This window comes from Oncorhynchus masou, chromosome 3, assembly GCF_036934945.1.
Source record: "Oncorhynchus masou masou isolate Uvic2021 chromosome 3, UVic_Omas_1.1, whole genome shotgun sequence".
Lineage (NCBI taxonomy): Eukaryota > Metazoa > Chordata > Actinopteri > Salmoniformes > Salmonidae > Oncorhynchus > Oncorhynchus masou.
The window spans coordinates 21035829-21051294 of NC_088214.1; the positions used below are offsets into that span (position 1 = coordinate 21035829).

A 15466-nucleotide genomic window follows, 5' to 3' on the forward strand; every position below is an offset into this window, starting at 1 on the left:
TAAAAAGATGCAATACATAACATTTCCATGATGAGCAACATCTCAAAGTGCAACATTAGAGAGAATATCATATATCGAATATACCTCTAATGACCTGCACATGAGGATTGCAGTGGAAGCTCATTTATAGAAATCATGTCACTGAGCTGATCCTGCCTTTTGGAATGCTCATAAGGACATAGGAAGGAAAGTGCTACTTCTGTAGTGAAAGGATGAGCAACGCATTCATTACACTCAGTGACAACCTGCCTGTTTTAAAACCTGGTTTGTTGGCTCTTCAGGAAATATAATAGGCCAATATTAATGCTCACTATCTAAGAACATTTAATTAGAATATTTTCATTGTACAACAACAAAATCATTGATAAGAGACCAAAGAAAAAGGCTCTTTATTGCTATGGATTTATTTGAATGGCATGGTGTTTTCCCCCACCAGTATGTATGACCAATTGAAAATGACAAATAGACAAAGAAAATGTGTAACGTTTTGATAATAGCAGTTGTTTCAGAAATCATTGGTTTGGAAATCCGTGTAAGTTCCCACAAGCTATAAAGAAAATACATTCTTATTTGATTTAGAATTTCTGCTTTTGTGGAAGGCATTAGCTAACGTGGCAGTAGTGTTGGCATGCTATGGCAGGAAACAGACTTCAAAAAGGCTTCAAATCAGGACCCAAGAACGGTGCGGCCCTCATGGAGGAGGAAGCACACCAACATCACTTTCCCAGATCACAGCAGGGAGCATCGCAGCTCTCTGCAGAGCAAGCGCTCAATAACCGTGTGGGTCTAGGGGTGTTTTAACAATGTTTAGCTCTATTTTCTCCATTTAGCATAAGCCTGTTGTCACATTTGGACAGCTTCTTCATAAATGAATGGTGTGATTCCTACATTTTTTTTTCGGGACGGGCCTGAATGAGAAAATATGCGATACAACACAGTATTCGATGATACCGAGGTGGCCTGGCACCCACCAACCATGTGCACTGGACAGGCTCTTAGTGTAAATGTTTACGACCCCCCTCTGAGCTTGGAGCTGCTTGGAGTCACTTATCAGGCTAAATGGGATTTTAGCATTGCCATGTTAACAGTCAATGGCTTAGGATTGTACTCAAACTAGTTCCATTGATTCCACCAGTATTAGTTTAAGACTGCTAGCTCCCTCAAGCATCTCTCAACACTAGCTAAATTTACTATCACACCACATAGACCTGTCTATTATTCAAGTCAATTCGATGGGGAAGTGACGATGTCATGCTTATGGGTCCTGTCCCCTAACCCTTTGAATGGGCTTTAATATATCATCACAGTCATGAAGAGGTGTTTGTTTTTTTATTACTGGAAAACCATATAGTCCTTGTGCTGCTCCAAATGCATCAGATTAGAGCTATACCATACAAAATATTCAACATCTCAAGTAGTTGTGCAAGGTGAATAATGAGCTAAAAATGGCTAGCAGGGAAGGAAGTGTTGTCTGTCTAAATAGACAGGTTGTTCTCTGGATGTGGAGGAGCATCTGAAGACAGTGGCTGTCGAATACAGTATTTGTCGGCCGCAGGAGTAGGAATGAAAAGGAAAGGAAAAGAACATGACTGCAATGCAAAGTTATTTATAGAACCATACAAGGAACTATACAAGAAGTGTTGTGTTATTTGTAAAACCATACATCTGCAGTAATGTGCAACCTGTTTTTCCAGAAACATCCAAGAAAACATTTTAAAACGTGATATTAGAGATTGGAAAGCTACATGCATAATAGCCAGAATGTTAGCTATGCAAAAAATAGTAGTAGCTTGTCATATTGAATTGATCTCATGAATACCATCAGTGCAACAAGAACGATCTTGACTCTCAGCTCATGTATGAAACAAAAATAATCATCAAAGATACTCCAAACTGTAAGAGGCAAGGGATAACCAACCACCCCTGCCTTGAAATTGCATAGTCAAAGGATTCTTTCCTCCAGGCATTTATTCACCTGTTATCATGCTATAGAAACACTTAATGTTGTAGAGAGTTATAGTGACATATCAAAAAGATTAAGTGAAGACAGGACACACAAAGAATGTCATATTTAGTGTTAGATTCTACCCTTTGTTACTCATCTCATTCAAGATCATACAAACGTTGCATTAGATTTTTCAGCATCTTTGACACTATACATTAGATAGCGGGGCAGCAAATAAACAAGTATTGTTCACAGAGTAAATATGCCCTTAAAATGGTGGATAAATGAATGGGAATGCATTATAACAATCTTATTTTTGGGAAATCAAAATGAAAAGAGTCTGTTGAAGAACACCCAGTGGCATCAAGAATGCTGAAATATCAAACCAAGGAGTAAATTGACTTAATGCCATCAAATGTCCCCCTATTCATGCTATAAGAATGGGGTTAGGGAAAGAGATTAGGTTATACATCTGCTGTCAGAGACTGTAGAGACCAAGCAGAGAACTTCACCGAAACAGAATGATGATCAAACAGACATGCCTCCTATCTTCTCCTTTATTGTCCCTTCTTCCCTTCTTTCATTCGACTACAGGCACAAACCCAGATTTAATTCCTGATGAAACGAGTGAGAAATATGAGGGAGTAAGCAGCAATATCTGGATCTAAAATGTTCTACCCACCACATGACCCCCCCCCCACACACACACACACACACACACAATGTCACTATTAGTAACACATTCACATAAATATGGATATTTTTTTATTCAAACATTTTCTGTGTTAGTGTAAATCTACATCTGATGACATAGCTTTGTAGGTAATTACTACCGTAGAGATAATTCGCCATAGAAAGCCTGAGGCTTTGGGGCTCCTGCACTCACGAGCAAGAGAGAGTGCGTAGGTTTGTAGTTGAGTAGCTATGCTGTGCCCTAAAGGCACATATGAGGCAAAGTTTGGTAAGTAACATTCTAACGTGTGGTTAACAAGATTTTTTTCTTATCTTAAGTGCAACAGAAAGTATTCAAAATTATAACTAAATGCATTTGAAGTGCTTCTCAAGTAATTTTCACATTCAGTTCAGAATTGTATGTAATCCTCTCAAATATAGAGTGAACTATTCCATTTGCAAATGAGAATAATTATTTGAATACCACAACACTGTAAATCCTATTGATTAGTGTGCATGACACTTTTCCATTTCCTCCTCTGAAACAAAACCGCAAAGAAACCAGTAAACATTACAAATCTGTTGTGTTATTGGGGTAATCTGGCTGCTTAGTAACTGACAAGTAAATGAAATCAATACAAATAGTTTGAGTGTCTGAAAATAGACAGTGATTTAAACTGTAACTAACAGCCATGCATTTTCCAGCTGCAGTGGCAGTGTTGAGGAAATGACACCAGCTTTGATGGGTTGTATAGCTTTTGAGACGAGTCTCTTCATGTTGCTTGCAGTCCCATCATGGCATTGTTCGAAAGCTTGTTTACCTGCTGATAACATACACTGGTGGATTCAGGAGCACCGATCCAAAATCGGCTGCCAAAGTCACTCAAGTTTCATTGTACCGCAGGAGGAGAAGAATGAACTGTTTACACGGAGGGGAATGCTAAATGCTAAATGTGAAATCAAACTATGGGACCAATAAGGAATCATAATAACTTTGCCAAGGTTTTATTTTTAGCCCCAGTTGCAATGCTAGCGTTCTGGAAAACTGTGAAAAAGAAAACTGCCTGTGTGCTCTGTAAGGCTAGGTTTGCACTATGGGAGGGTTATATCATTTGTACAAAATGGACAATGAAATAGCAACATTTATGTTACTTGTGGATTCAGTTTGAGGTTAAATTAAATCAAGGATTCAACCGAAAATCATTTCTAAATCATGCATCTCATTAGGTCTGTAGATGTTTCATTTTAGAGAAAAAGCTATGATTGCAGGTCAGAGGCATCTTTTTGCTTTGTATATATAATAACGTGGTCCTCCTTGAGCCATAGCCCCAGCATTGGGCCTCACACCCATCCACAGGCAGGTATCCAGGGGGCCAGCAGGGCCCCAGACGGCCATCTATGGGGCCCAGGTGACCCTGTCTCGGGTTAGCAGGATTACCACTAAAGAGGGATGGGCAGAGAGGCTGAGGAGCCACTGAGTGCGAGTGTGCGAGGCTGGTGATGGCAGCTGTCAATGGTTTGGAAGGAGAAGCCAGACAGATTGTGCGTTCTGTTGGTGCAGCCAGTTCGCCACCTGGCAGGCTTTTCCTTGTTAGAACTTCTTGCTGTTTCTGTTCTCGTCGTCAGAGAGATGGAGAGATGTTTCTTTCCCTCCTCTCTCCTCATTTGCGTTTTCATCTAGGGGGGAGATTTGGGATTTGTCAAACGGTTTAGAATGCTTTTGTATGAAATTATGGAAGATATGCACTCTACGTTCTAGATTAAGTAAGTAGGTTAATCAAGGGCACTATGTCACGTCACATCTACAGCTATAGAAGTATCCCATTGATTCCCACAATGACATTAGTGATTAGCTTTCCCATGCCCATAAAACACATTACCCATTATAGCTCATTATGACAGTAATTAATCAGACATGTAGCAAGCCAGACAGACAAAACATCAGTTTGATCATTTGAATATTGCCCTCGTCATGATATGTTATTAAGAGGCATTAATTACCATTAATTAATTAACATGTGCAATAATGTTTAATGATTAATTCAAGTTATCAGTCACCTCTCCCTCCAGGCATCTGATTGACAAGATAAAGTATAACACATAGATGTTTTTTTAAAGGCTAACAGCCTGATGCATCCCTTATTAGTTAGTCATTCCAACATGTACAGTATCACACCCAGAATCTAGCTGTCACTTCACCATTTCCTTCTATAATGCATATGTGCCTCACACCACACTCACGTCACAACAGCCACTGCCATCTCACAAGTTGATACAGAGGGATGTGATTCAGTTCCAGGTTTTTCTAGGGTTCAGAATCAAGATGTAGCCCACCAGTCGTCCACTGTGATATGTCTACAGAAGATGTATTGTAGACTCTAAATATGTCTACAGAAGATGTATTGTAGACTCTAAATATGATGTCTACAGAAGATGTATTGTAGACTCTAAATATGTCTACAGAAGATGTATTGTAGACTCTAAATATGATGTCTACAGAAGATGTATTGTAGACTCTATATATGTCTACAGAAGATGTATTGTAGACTCTAAATATGATGTCTACAGAAGATGCATTGTAGACTCTAAATATGATGTCTACAGAAGATGTATTGTAGACTCTAAATATGATGTCGACAGAATATGTATTGTAGACTCTAAATATGTCTACAGAAGATGCATTGTAGACTCTAAATATGATGTCAACAGAATATGTATTGTAGACTCTAAATATGTCTACAGAAGATGCATTGTAGACTCTAAATATGATGTCTACAGAAGATGTATTGTAGACTCTAAATATGATGTCAATAGAAGATGTATTGTAGATTCTAAATATGTCTACAGAAGATGTATTGTAGACTCTAAATATGATGTAAATAGAATATGTACTGTAGACTAAATATGATGTCAATAGAAGAAGTATTGTAGACTCTAAATATGTCAATAAAAGATGTATTGTAGACTAAATATGATGTCAATAAAAGATGTATTGTAGACTAAATATGATGTCAATAGAAGATGTATTGTAGACTAAATATGATGTCAATAAAATATATATTGTAGACTAAATATGATGTCAATAAAATATATATTGTAGACTAAATATGATGTTAATAGAAGATGTATTGTAGACTAAATATGATGTCAATAGAAGATGTATTGTAGACTAAATACAGTGCCTTGCGAAAGTATTTGGCCCCCTTAAGTAAATACTTTGTAGCGCCACATTTTGCTGCGATTACAGCTGTAAGCCGCTTGGGGTATGTCTCTATCAGTTTTGCACATCGAGAGACTGAAATTTTTTCCCATTCCTCCTTGCAAAACAGCTCGAGCTCAGTGAGGTTGGATGGAGAGCATTTGTGAACAGCAGTTTTCAGTTCGTTCCACAGATTCTCGATTGGATTCAGGTCTGGACTTTGACTTGGCCATTCTAACACCTGGATATGTTTATTTTTGAACCATTCCATTGTAGATTTTGCTTTATGTTTTGGATCATTGTCTTGTTGGGAGACAAATCTCCGTCCCAGTCTCAGGTCTTTTGCAGACTCCATCAGGTTTTCTTCCAGAATGGTCCTGTATTTGGCTCCATCCATCTTCCCATCACTTTTAACCATCTTCCCTGTCCCTGCTGAAGAAAAGCAGGCCCAAACCATGATGCTGCCACCACCATGTTTGACAGTGGGGATGGTGTGTTCAGGGTGATGAGCTGTGTTGCTTTTACGCCAAACATAACGTTTTGCATTGTTGCCAAAAAGTTCAATTTTGGTTTCATCTGACCAGAGCACCTTCTTCCACATGTTTGGTGTGTCTCCCAGGTGGCTTGTGGCAAACTTTAAACAACACTTTTTATGGATATCTTTAAGAAATGGCTTTCTTCTTGCCACTCTTCCATAAATGCCAGATTTGTGCAATATACGACTGATTGTTGTCCTATGGACAGAGTCTCCCACCTCATCTGTAGATCTCTGCAGTTCGTCCAGAGTGATCATGGGCCTCTTGGCTGCATCTCTGATCAGTCTTCTCCTTGTATGAGCTGAAAGTTTAGAGGGACGGCCAGGTCTTGGTAGATTTGCAGTGGTCTGATACTCCTTCCATTTCAATATTATCGCTTGCACAGTGCTCCTTGGGATGTTTAAAGCTTGGGAAATCTTTTTGTATCCAAATCTGACTTTAAACTTCTTCACAACAGTATCTCGGACCTGCCTGGTGTGTTCCTTGTTCTTCATGAGGCTCTCTGCGCTTTTAACGGACCTCTGAGACGATCACAGTGCAGGTGCATTTATACGGAGACTTGATTACACACAGGTGGATTGTATTTATCATCATTAGTCATTTTGGTCAACATTGGATCATTCAGAGATCCTCACTGAACTTCTGGAGAGAGTTTGCTGCACTGAAAGTAAAGGGGCTGAATAATTTAGCACGCCCAATTTTCAGTTTTTGATTTGTTAAAAAAGTTTGAAATATCCAATAAATGTCGTTCCACTTCATGATTGTGTCCCACTTGTTGTTGATTCTTTACAAACAAATACAGTTTTATATCTTTATTTTTGAAGCCTGAAATGTGGCAAAAGGTCGCAAAGTTCAAGGGGGCCGAATACTTTCGCAAGGCACTGTATGATGTCAATAGAAGATGTATTGTAGACTAAATATGACGTCAATAGAAGATGTATTGTAGACTCTAAAAATGATGTCAACAGAAGTTCTAGGCTTTTTAGTTCAGTTTAACACTGACGTGTTACTTGATAGTGTCTTTCCAGTGGCTGAAGACCTCTACATCCACATACAGTTATGCCTCTTAAATTCCTTAACCTCATACTTTAACAGTATGAGCTATAAGCATTGTGGGGTGTTTTAGGAGGTGGCACAGGTCAGAGAAGTTCCCTCCAAACAGTCACAGTAGGCGGAGACCATCAGAAATCGACTAGGCATTTCTAAAGAAGAAAATGTAACTAGGCAAGTCAGTTAAGAACAAATTCTTATTTACAATGATGTCCTACCGGGGAATAGTGGGTTACGTGCCTTGTACACTGGCCGGGACAGAATGGCAGTTTAATTTAGTTTTGTTTTATCTTGTCAGCTCGGGGATTCGATCCAGCAACCTGCTGGCCCAACGCTCTAACCACTAAGCTACCTGCCGTCCCAAAGTTGAACTGGTTTACAACCTTTCGCAACCGTTCCAGGGACCACCAAATCTCCGTCAAAAGAACCACTATTTGCGGAGTCCTGGATATATATATTTTTTACATAAAATATCGTGGACGTCAATTTTAGCAGTGAACGTATCTTATAAAAGACCTTTTATTATTGTTATTATTCTAAACAATTTGCATTGTGAAAACTATTTTAAAATAGCTTATACTACGATTAATAGTCGCAGCTGTCATTATAAAAAAGAAAGAATGTTTTATCAAGACTTTTTTTAACTATAAGAAGTGAAAATATAACTTGTTAATTTGTAATCTTCAATATGTTTTTGTGACATGAGCTACAACTTTACAAAGCTAACTATACTACTTCTGAACACCACCAGAGGTAGCTACGGAAATCAATGTGTTGATACAATTTATCCATCCTGTTTCTTTATTTGTTACAGCTATTTTCCAAGTGACCACCACAACTCATAGAGAGACTACAGGACAAACATGGCTGTGTCCCCAAAAAGAAGAATGAGGAGCAGAGGTAAAGTGTTAAAGCCAGCTGCTAAACTGAAAAGCTCACTGTCTGTTCAAATTGGGAGGGAGGGAAGATTCTTTGCAACAGAAGTTGCACTGTTGGCCTGTTGAGTGTGGTGTCAGCCGGTCCCAGACCCAGTGGCCCTCGCCGAACTATGCTCTGCTGAAGGGAGGGAGAGTGGCTAATGGCTGGCCACAGCTCAGGACATGGCCTTGTTTGTTCATGGTCCCCCATCTCTGAAAAGAGTTATGCTGTCTGCTTTGAATGGACAGCGTTTTTCTTTGTGTGCTCGATCAAAACAGAGGGGCAAAGTTAGTCAGCAAGTTGCATAGCTATCTGCATTCTAATTCTTCCAGCCTCTCTTGTATCAAGTTTGGAAACAATGTTTGACACTGTGTTTGACTGGACTGGGATGCTGGAGGTAGGAGAGATTTGTTTACCTCCCCAATACTAGATAGAACTAGATTCTAATTCCGTAGTCAGCCACTTCTCAAATATATCTACTACAGTTGTGTACAGTAGCCTACAATCATCATATAACCCTCAGAATATAATGCATACAAATGATGGTACAGTGAGTATAAGCTATGTAGTTAAAATATTTATATGCTTTTTTTTATCTGATCTATTTTCTAACAAGGTATTTGCCTATGAATCCCTGGCCCTTTTGATATTACCTGAAGGCAAATTGTACAGATTTCTACAAGTTATTTACAACAACAGCCAAACCATTCCTCTGGAAACTAGGCTGCAGATCAAAGGATTGGTTTGATCTCTATTTAGCATATTTGTTTAACCTAGCCAGTGATTCTGAAAAGTGCACAAGCTTTTGCCGTGATATGCAGAGCACCCTTTATCCGTCTTTTTCTTGTGTTAGCTCTGGATTTAAGTACTTTCTGTATTTAAGAGACAACTGGATTTGCCAGCTTTTGAAATTGAGTTGCCCACTGCTAGCTGTCTTGGCACCCAGGGATAGATAACTAGGTACGTTCCACCGCTAATCCTGATCGGCCTTGTAATAGTATTTGTGGACTGTACAGCACTCAATTAGGGCATAATGTGCTTTTTAAAATTTCCTTTAAGTTGGATTAAATTTGAAATCATGTGCAGTTTTTGCATATCTACTGTTTACTTTTTGAAGTATTGTTTTATAGCAGTTTTATTCAGGCAATGATGCTCTGCTCTGCACACATAGATGCAAAATGTCAAGCAAAGAAACAATATTCAAGTGCTCTAAAGAAAATATGCCAGGGCAATCGGGCCATTTTCTGGAAAGCTTAAGATATGCACACAATGCCCAATGCCCTAATTCTCTCTTACTTTGGGCATGGGGAAAGATGAGCACAGGTTTATCGAGAGCCAGAAAAGGGGGCACATAACTCACAAGAGGGATAAACCTGGGAAGTCATGCTGTAAATGTGTTTTACAGGAAACAATGAAAGGAGCAGACAAAGCAATTGTGGCAAAGTCCTTTGGAATATGGAAAAGCAGCTCTCAAAGGTCCAGGACCATGGAGAAGCCGGATGAGTCGTCCGAGGAGAGCAAGGAGAACCTTTCCAGCTGCACCTGTGAGTCCCTGCGAAAAGGTAAGGAACCAACATGGAGGAAAAGTGCCTCTACCTTATTTCAAATAGTCATAGGCCTATGTCTCTCGGCTCATTTTTCTTGTGGCCATTTTAATTATTACTAGCAACATTGTTTTTCATTTGACTCTCCAGCTAGCCTGCTCTTTCCAGCCAGTGAACAAACAAACAAACAAACCACATTGTTGGGCAGGAGAATTCCTTTTGAGGGAAAGTGTGTCTCCAATGATACCACTCTGCCAGGAAAAAGACAAAGCAAAAAATAGCTAACACAAAAACAGTCACAGGTGCATGGGACTGAGAGAGAACCCAGTGAATGGTCACCGCAGTCCCCAGGAGGTCTTTCAGTGTAAGCCAGTGCAGTGGGTGGACTTCTGACAAGGACATTGGTGAGCGGCCAGGTGGAGTGTGTAACTGTGAATGCTCCTGTTTATTCTTTTCACATGCTAATGTACCTACAATCTGACTTCTCTATGTGGCAAAACTTTACTTTTAGTTTACGTTTATCCCCACTAAATATTGTACTACACTTACAAATATAAACTCAACATGCAATGATTTCAAAGATTTTTCAAAGAGTTGCAGTTCATATAAGGAAATCAGTCAATTTAAATGTATTCATTAGACCCTAATGTATGTATTTCATAAGACTGGAAATAGAGATATGTATCTGTTGGTCACAGATACCTTAAAAACAAGTGGCGCTGTGGATCAGAAAACCAGTCAGTATCTGGTGTGACCTCCATTTGCCTCATGCAGTGCGACACATCTCCTTCGCGTAGAGTTGATCAGGATGTTGATTGTGGCCTGTGGAATGTTATCTCACTCCTCTTCAATGGCTGTGTTACGTTTCTGGATATTGGCGGGAACTGGAACGCTGTCGTACATGTCGATCCAGAGCATCCCAAACATGCTCAATCGGTGACATGTCTGGTGAATATGCAGGCCATGGAAGAACTTGGACATTTTCAGCTTCCAGTAATTGTGTACAGATCCTTGTGACATGGGGCCGTGTATTATCATGCTGAAACATGAGGTGATGGCAGCAGATGAATGGCACGACAATGGGCCTCTGGATCTCGTCACGGTATCTCTGTGCATTCAAATTACCATTGATTAAATGCAATTGTGTTTGTTGTCTGTGGCTTATGCCTGCCCATACCATAACCCTACCATGGGGCTCTCTGTTCACAACGTTGACATCAGCAAACTGCTTGCCCACACAATGCCATACACGCTGTCTGCCATTTGCCCGGAACAGTTGACACTGGGATTCATCCATGAAGAGCACACTTCTCCAGCATGCCAGTGGCCATCGAAGGTAGGCATTTGCCAACTGAAGTCGGTTAAGACGCTGAACTGCAGTCAGGTCAGTACCCTGGTGAGTATGACGAGCACCCTGAGACAGTTTCTGACAGTTTGTTCAGAAATGTTTCGGTCATGCAAACCCACAGTTTCATCAGCTGTCCGGGTGGCTCATTTCAGACCATCCCGCAGGTGAAGAAGCCAGATGTGGAGGTCTTGGGCTGGCGTAGTTACGCGTGCTTCTGCGGTTTTGAGGCCCGTTGGACGTACCGCTAAATTCTCTAAAACAATGTTGTAAGCGGCTTATGGTAGAGAAATAAACATTCAAGTCTCTGGCAACAGCTCTGGTGGACATTCCTGCAGTCAGCATGCCAATTGCTCGCTCCCTCAAAACCTGAGACATCTGTGTCATTGTGTTGAATGACAAAACTGCACATTTTAGAGTAGCCTTTTATTGCCACCAGCACAAGGTGCACCTGTGTAATGATCATGCTGTTAAAACAGCTTCTTGATATGCTCCACCTGTCAGGTGGATGGATTATGTTGGCATAGGAGAAATGGTCATTAACAGGAATGTAAACAAACATTTGAAAGAAATAACATTTTTGTGCATATGGAACATGTCTGGGATCTTTTAGTTCAGCTCATGAAACATGGGACCAACACTATACATGTTGCATTTCTATTTTTGTTTATTATATAAATTGTGCCTTCCTTTACTATACTTATGCAAAAATGCATATTCTATTCTTCTTAGCCATTTACTTTATGTTCGTATTTTGATATTTTATTATAACTTACTGCAAGTAAGCTTTTTGTTGGATAGTGTATACCATGTCTATCCTGCACATACGACTAATAAAGAATGCATCTTGAAACTTGAAAAACGTAAAACATACAGAAGCATTTGGATAACTCGTTTACATTCAATGTAATAATTGATGATCTGCATTGAAATTGAATTAGTGTGCAGGATGGCAATCCAGTGTTACATAAAGATTAACAGGCCTTTTTATTGGTACTGTAGGGTCTGACTTTCCATCCTTAATTGATGTAACTCTATTTTGTCTACGATTACAGTAACATGTATTTGGCTTATCAGCATACACTGTTGGCACCAAATATTTGCAAAGGGCAGATCAAATCAAATTGTATTAGTCACATGCACAGGTGTAGACCTTTACAGTGAAATGCTTATTTACGAGCCCCTAACCAACAGGGGTTTCAAAAAATATGGATAAGAGATAAAAGTAACAAGTAATTAAAGAGCAGCAGTAAAAATATATATATATATATATATACATACATACAGGGGGGTGCTGGTACAGAGTCAATGTACGGGGGGGCACCGGTTAGTTGAGGTAGTATGTACGTGGAGGTAGAGTTAAAGTGACTATGCATAGATGATGTGCGGATAGAAGTTGTTTAGAAGCCTTTTAGACCTACATTTGGCGCTCCGCTACTGTTGCCATGCGGAAGCAGAGAGAACAGTCTATGACTAGGGTGGATGGAGTCTGACAATTTTTAGGGCCTTCCTCTGACACTGCCTGGTATAGAGGTCCTGGATGGCAGGAAGCTTTGCCCCAGTGATGTGCTGGGCCGTTCGCACTACCCTCTGTAGCGCCTTGCGGTCGGAGGCCGTGCAGTTGCCATACCAGGCAGTGATGCAACCAGTCAGGATCCTCTCGATGGTGCAGCTGTAGAACCTTTTGAGGATCTGAGGACCCATGCCAAATCTTTTCAGTCTCCTGAGGGGGAATAGGTTTTGTCATGCCTTTACCAATACTCATTTTGTTACTCTCACATAATTCCAACCTTACAGTAAATAGCTAACTTTAAAAGATATCATAAGCTTTCATCATAGTAAAAACATGTATCTATCTGTGCATATGCCTCTTTCAAATTCAGTTTCTGGAAAGGGATATATGGCTCCTCTGTACTAGAAACATTTCCATACCTTCTAGTGTGAACTCTATTAATAGCATCAAAGGCAGCATTAAACATCTGCACCTCTAGCATATTTTCTGTATAACCAACCACCACAAATGACATGCTGTGTTCCTAACCCAGCTCCAACCCTGAATTACTGTGTGCTCAGTGTAATTATAAAGGAGGATTGTTGTCAGGCTATAATGCAGAATGCCAGGTACACACTGGTGGTGTCTCCCATTCCCACAAACTCACAGAGCCGTAACTATGTAGCCTACAATATGTACCCTAATCTCTAAGGTCAGCAGTAATTAGTTTAGATTTCTCTTTCTTGTTGAAACCTGAAATCAGCCATTTGTCTGCTGATAAAAATAAAACATGAGGGAAATGGAGAAAGCGCAATACTTTGGTGCTCCATTCTTCCTAAGCCTGTTGAGGTCAGGGAGATCATTCAAGATTAATTTTGAATATTGGATGTCTATCCATTTCCTTATGATGTCGGGAAATGCCTTCAAAACTGTCAGTAGGGGAAACGGTGAGAGCTATTACGGTCAAGTAGGCTTGGGTGGTGTATATGGCTGGAGGATATGGCCCATAACTCTGGGTCAGAATGCTGCGTGTTCAATCCCAGTGGATTGAAGACAAAATACGTAAAGTGTTGCTTGTTCACCCTCGATCATCTCCTTGTATTGGTGGCGGAGAGCAGGTTTATACTGAAAAACAAATTCCAGAAAAAATAGGTTAAAACATGAATGAATTAATCTCCTATAGCTTGTTATTGCCTGTTGACTGCTACAGCTGTACTAAAATGCCCACTCCATGCTCAACCTGCTTCCAGCCAAACAATGACCATGAAGACACGAAAAGATAACAAGCTAGATTTAGCAAACATTTATAAATATAAAATGGTCATCTATTTTATTTTATTTTATGCAGACTAGCTATACAATTTGAAAATCTTAAAGTATCTAAAGGATTATGATTATTTGCTGGTTAAAAAAAGGGGAGCTGCAAGAACATTAGTTTGCACCCTCTATCTTAATGGAAAAGCAGGGTTGGGTCGTCACTGTGTAGGGTCGTCACTAGTTAACACAGCCACAAAGTCACAAACCCCATCTATTTTTTACTTTTTCTCTTCTTAAAATTGCATTTTAAATCTCTCACATTTACCCTAACTTTAACCACACTGCTAACCTTAGCCTAACATTAAATTAAGAAGTAAAAGCTCATTTTAGTTCTCATAAATTTGTACGCTATAGCCAATCAAGCTCGAGACCCTGGGTCTCGACCCCGCCCTGTGCAACTGGGTACTGGACTTCCTGACGGGCCGCCCCCAGGTGGTGAGGTTAGGCAACAACATCTCCGCCCCACAAGGGTGCGTTCTGAGCCCTCTCCTGTGCTCCCTGTTCACCCACGACTGCGTGGCCACACACGCCTCCAACTCAATCATCAAGTTTGCGGACGACACAACAGTGGTAGGCTTGATTACCAACAACGACGAGACGGCCTACAGGGAGGAGGTGAAGGCCCTCTGAGTGTGGTGTCAGGAAAATAACCTCACACTCAACATCAACAAAACTAAGGAGATGATTGTGGACTTCAGGAAACAGCAGAGGGTACACCCCCCTATCCACATCGATGGAACAGTAGTGGAGAGGGTAATGAGTTTTAAGTTCCTCGGCATACACATCACAGACATACTGAATTGGTCCACTCACACAGACAGCATCGTGAAGAAGGCGCAGCAGCGCATCTTCAACCTCAGGAGGCTGAAGAAATTCGGCTTGTCACCAAAAGCACTCACAAACTTCTACAGATGCACAATCGAGAGCATCCTGGCGGGCTGTATCACCGCCTGGTACGGCAACTGCTCCGCCCACAACCGTAAGGCTCTCCAGAGGGTAGTGAGGTCTGCACAACGCATCACCGGGGGCAAACTACCTGCCCTCCAGGACACCTTCACCACCCGATGTTACAGGAAGGCCATAAAGATCATCAAGGACAACAACCACCCGAGCCACTGCCTGTACACCCCGCTATCACCCAGAAGGAGAGGTCAGTACAGGTGCATCAAAGCTGGGACCGAGAGACTGAAAAACAGCTTCTATCTCAAGGCCATCAGACTGTTAAACAGCAACCACGAACATTGAGTGGCTGCTGCCAACACACTGACTCAACTCCAGCCACTTTAATAATGGGAATTGAGGGGAAATTATGTAAAATATATCACTAGCCACTTTAAACAATACTACCTACTATAATGTTTACATACCCTACATTATCCATCTCATATGCATACGTATATACTGTACTCTATATCATCGACTGCATCCTTATGTAATACATGTATCAC

General features: G+C 40.5%; 1 protein-coding gene across 8 annotated transcripts in view; it reads left to right on the plus strand.

Annotated features, from left to right (window-relative positions):
* The first annotated feature begins 8678 nt into the window (after positions 1–8678).
* The window catches only part of LOC135512532 (suppression of tumorigenicity 18 protein-like), a 63197-nt gene continuing 56409 nt past the window's right edge, over positions 8679–15466 (plus strand). For all 8 annotated transcript variants that reach the window (XM_064934655.1, XM_064934662.1, XM_064934672.1 and 5 more), the window contains exons 1-2: positions 8679–8717; positions 9726–9882. In XM_064934655.1, coding sequence (XP_064790727.1) covers positions 8679–8717; positions 9726–9882 — 196 coding nt within the window. The remainder of the gene's footprint in view (positions 8718–9725; positions 9883–15466) is intronic.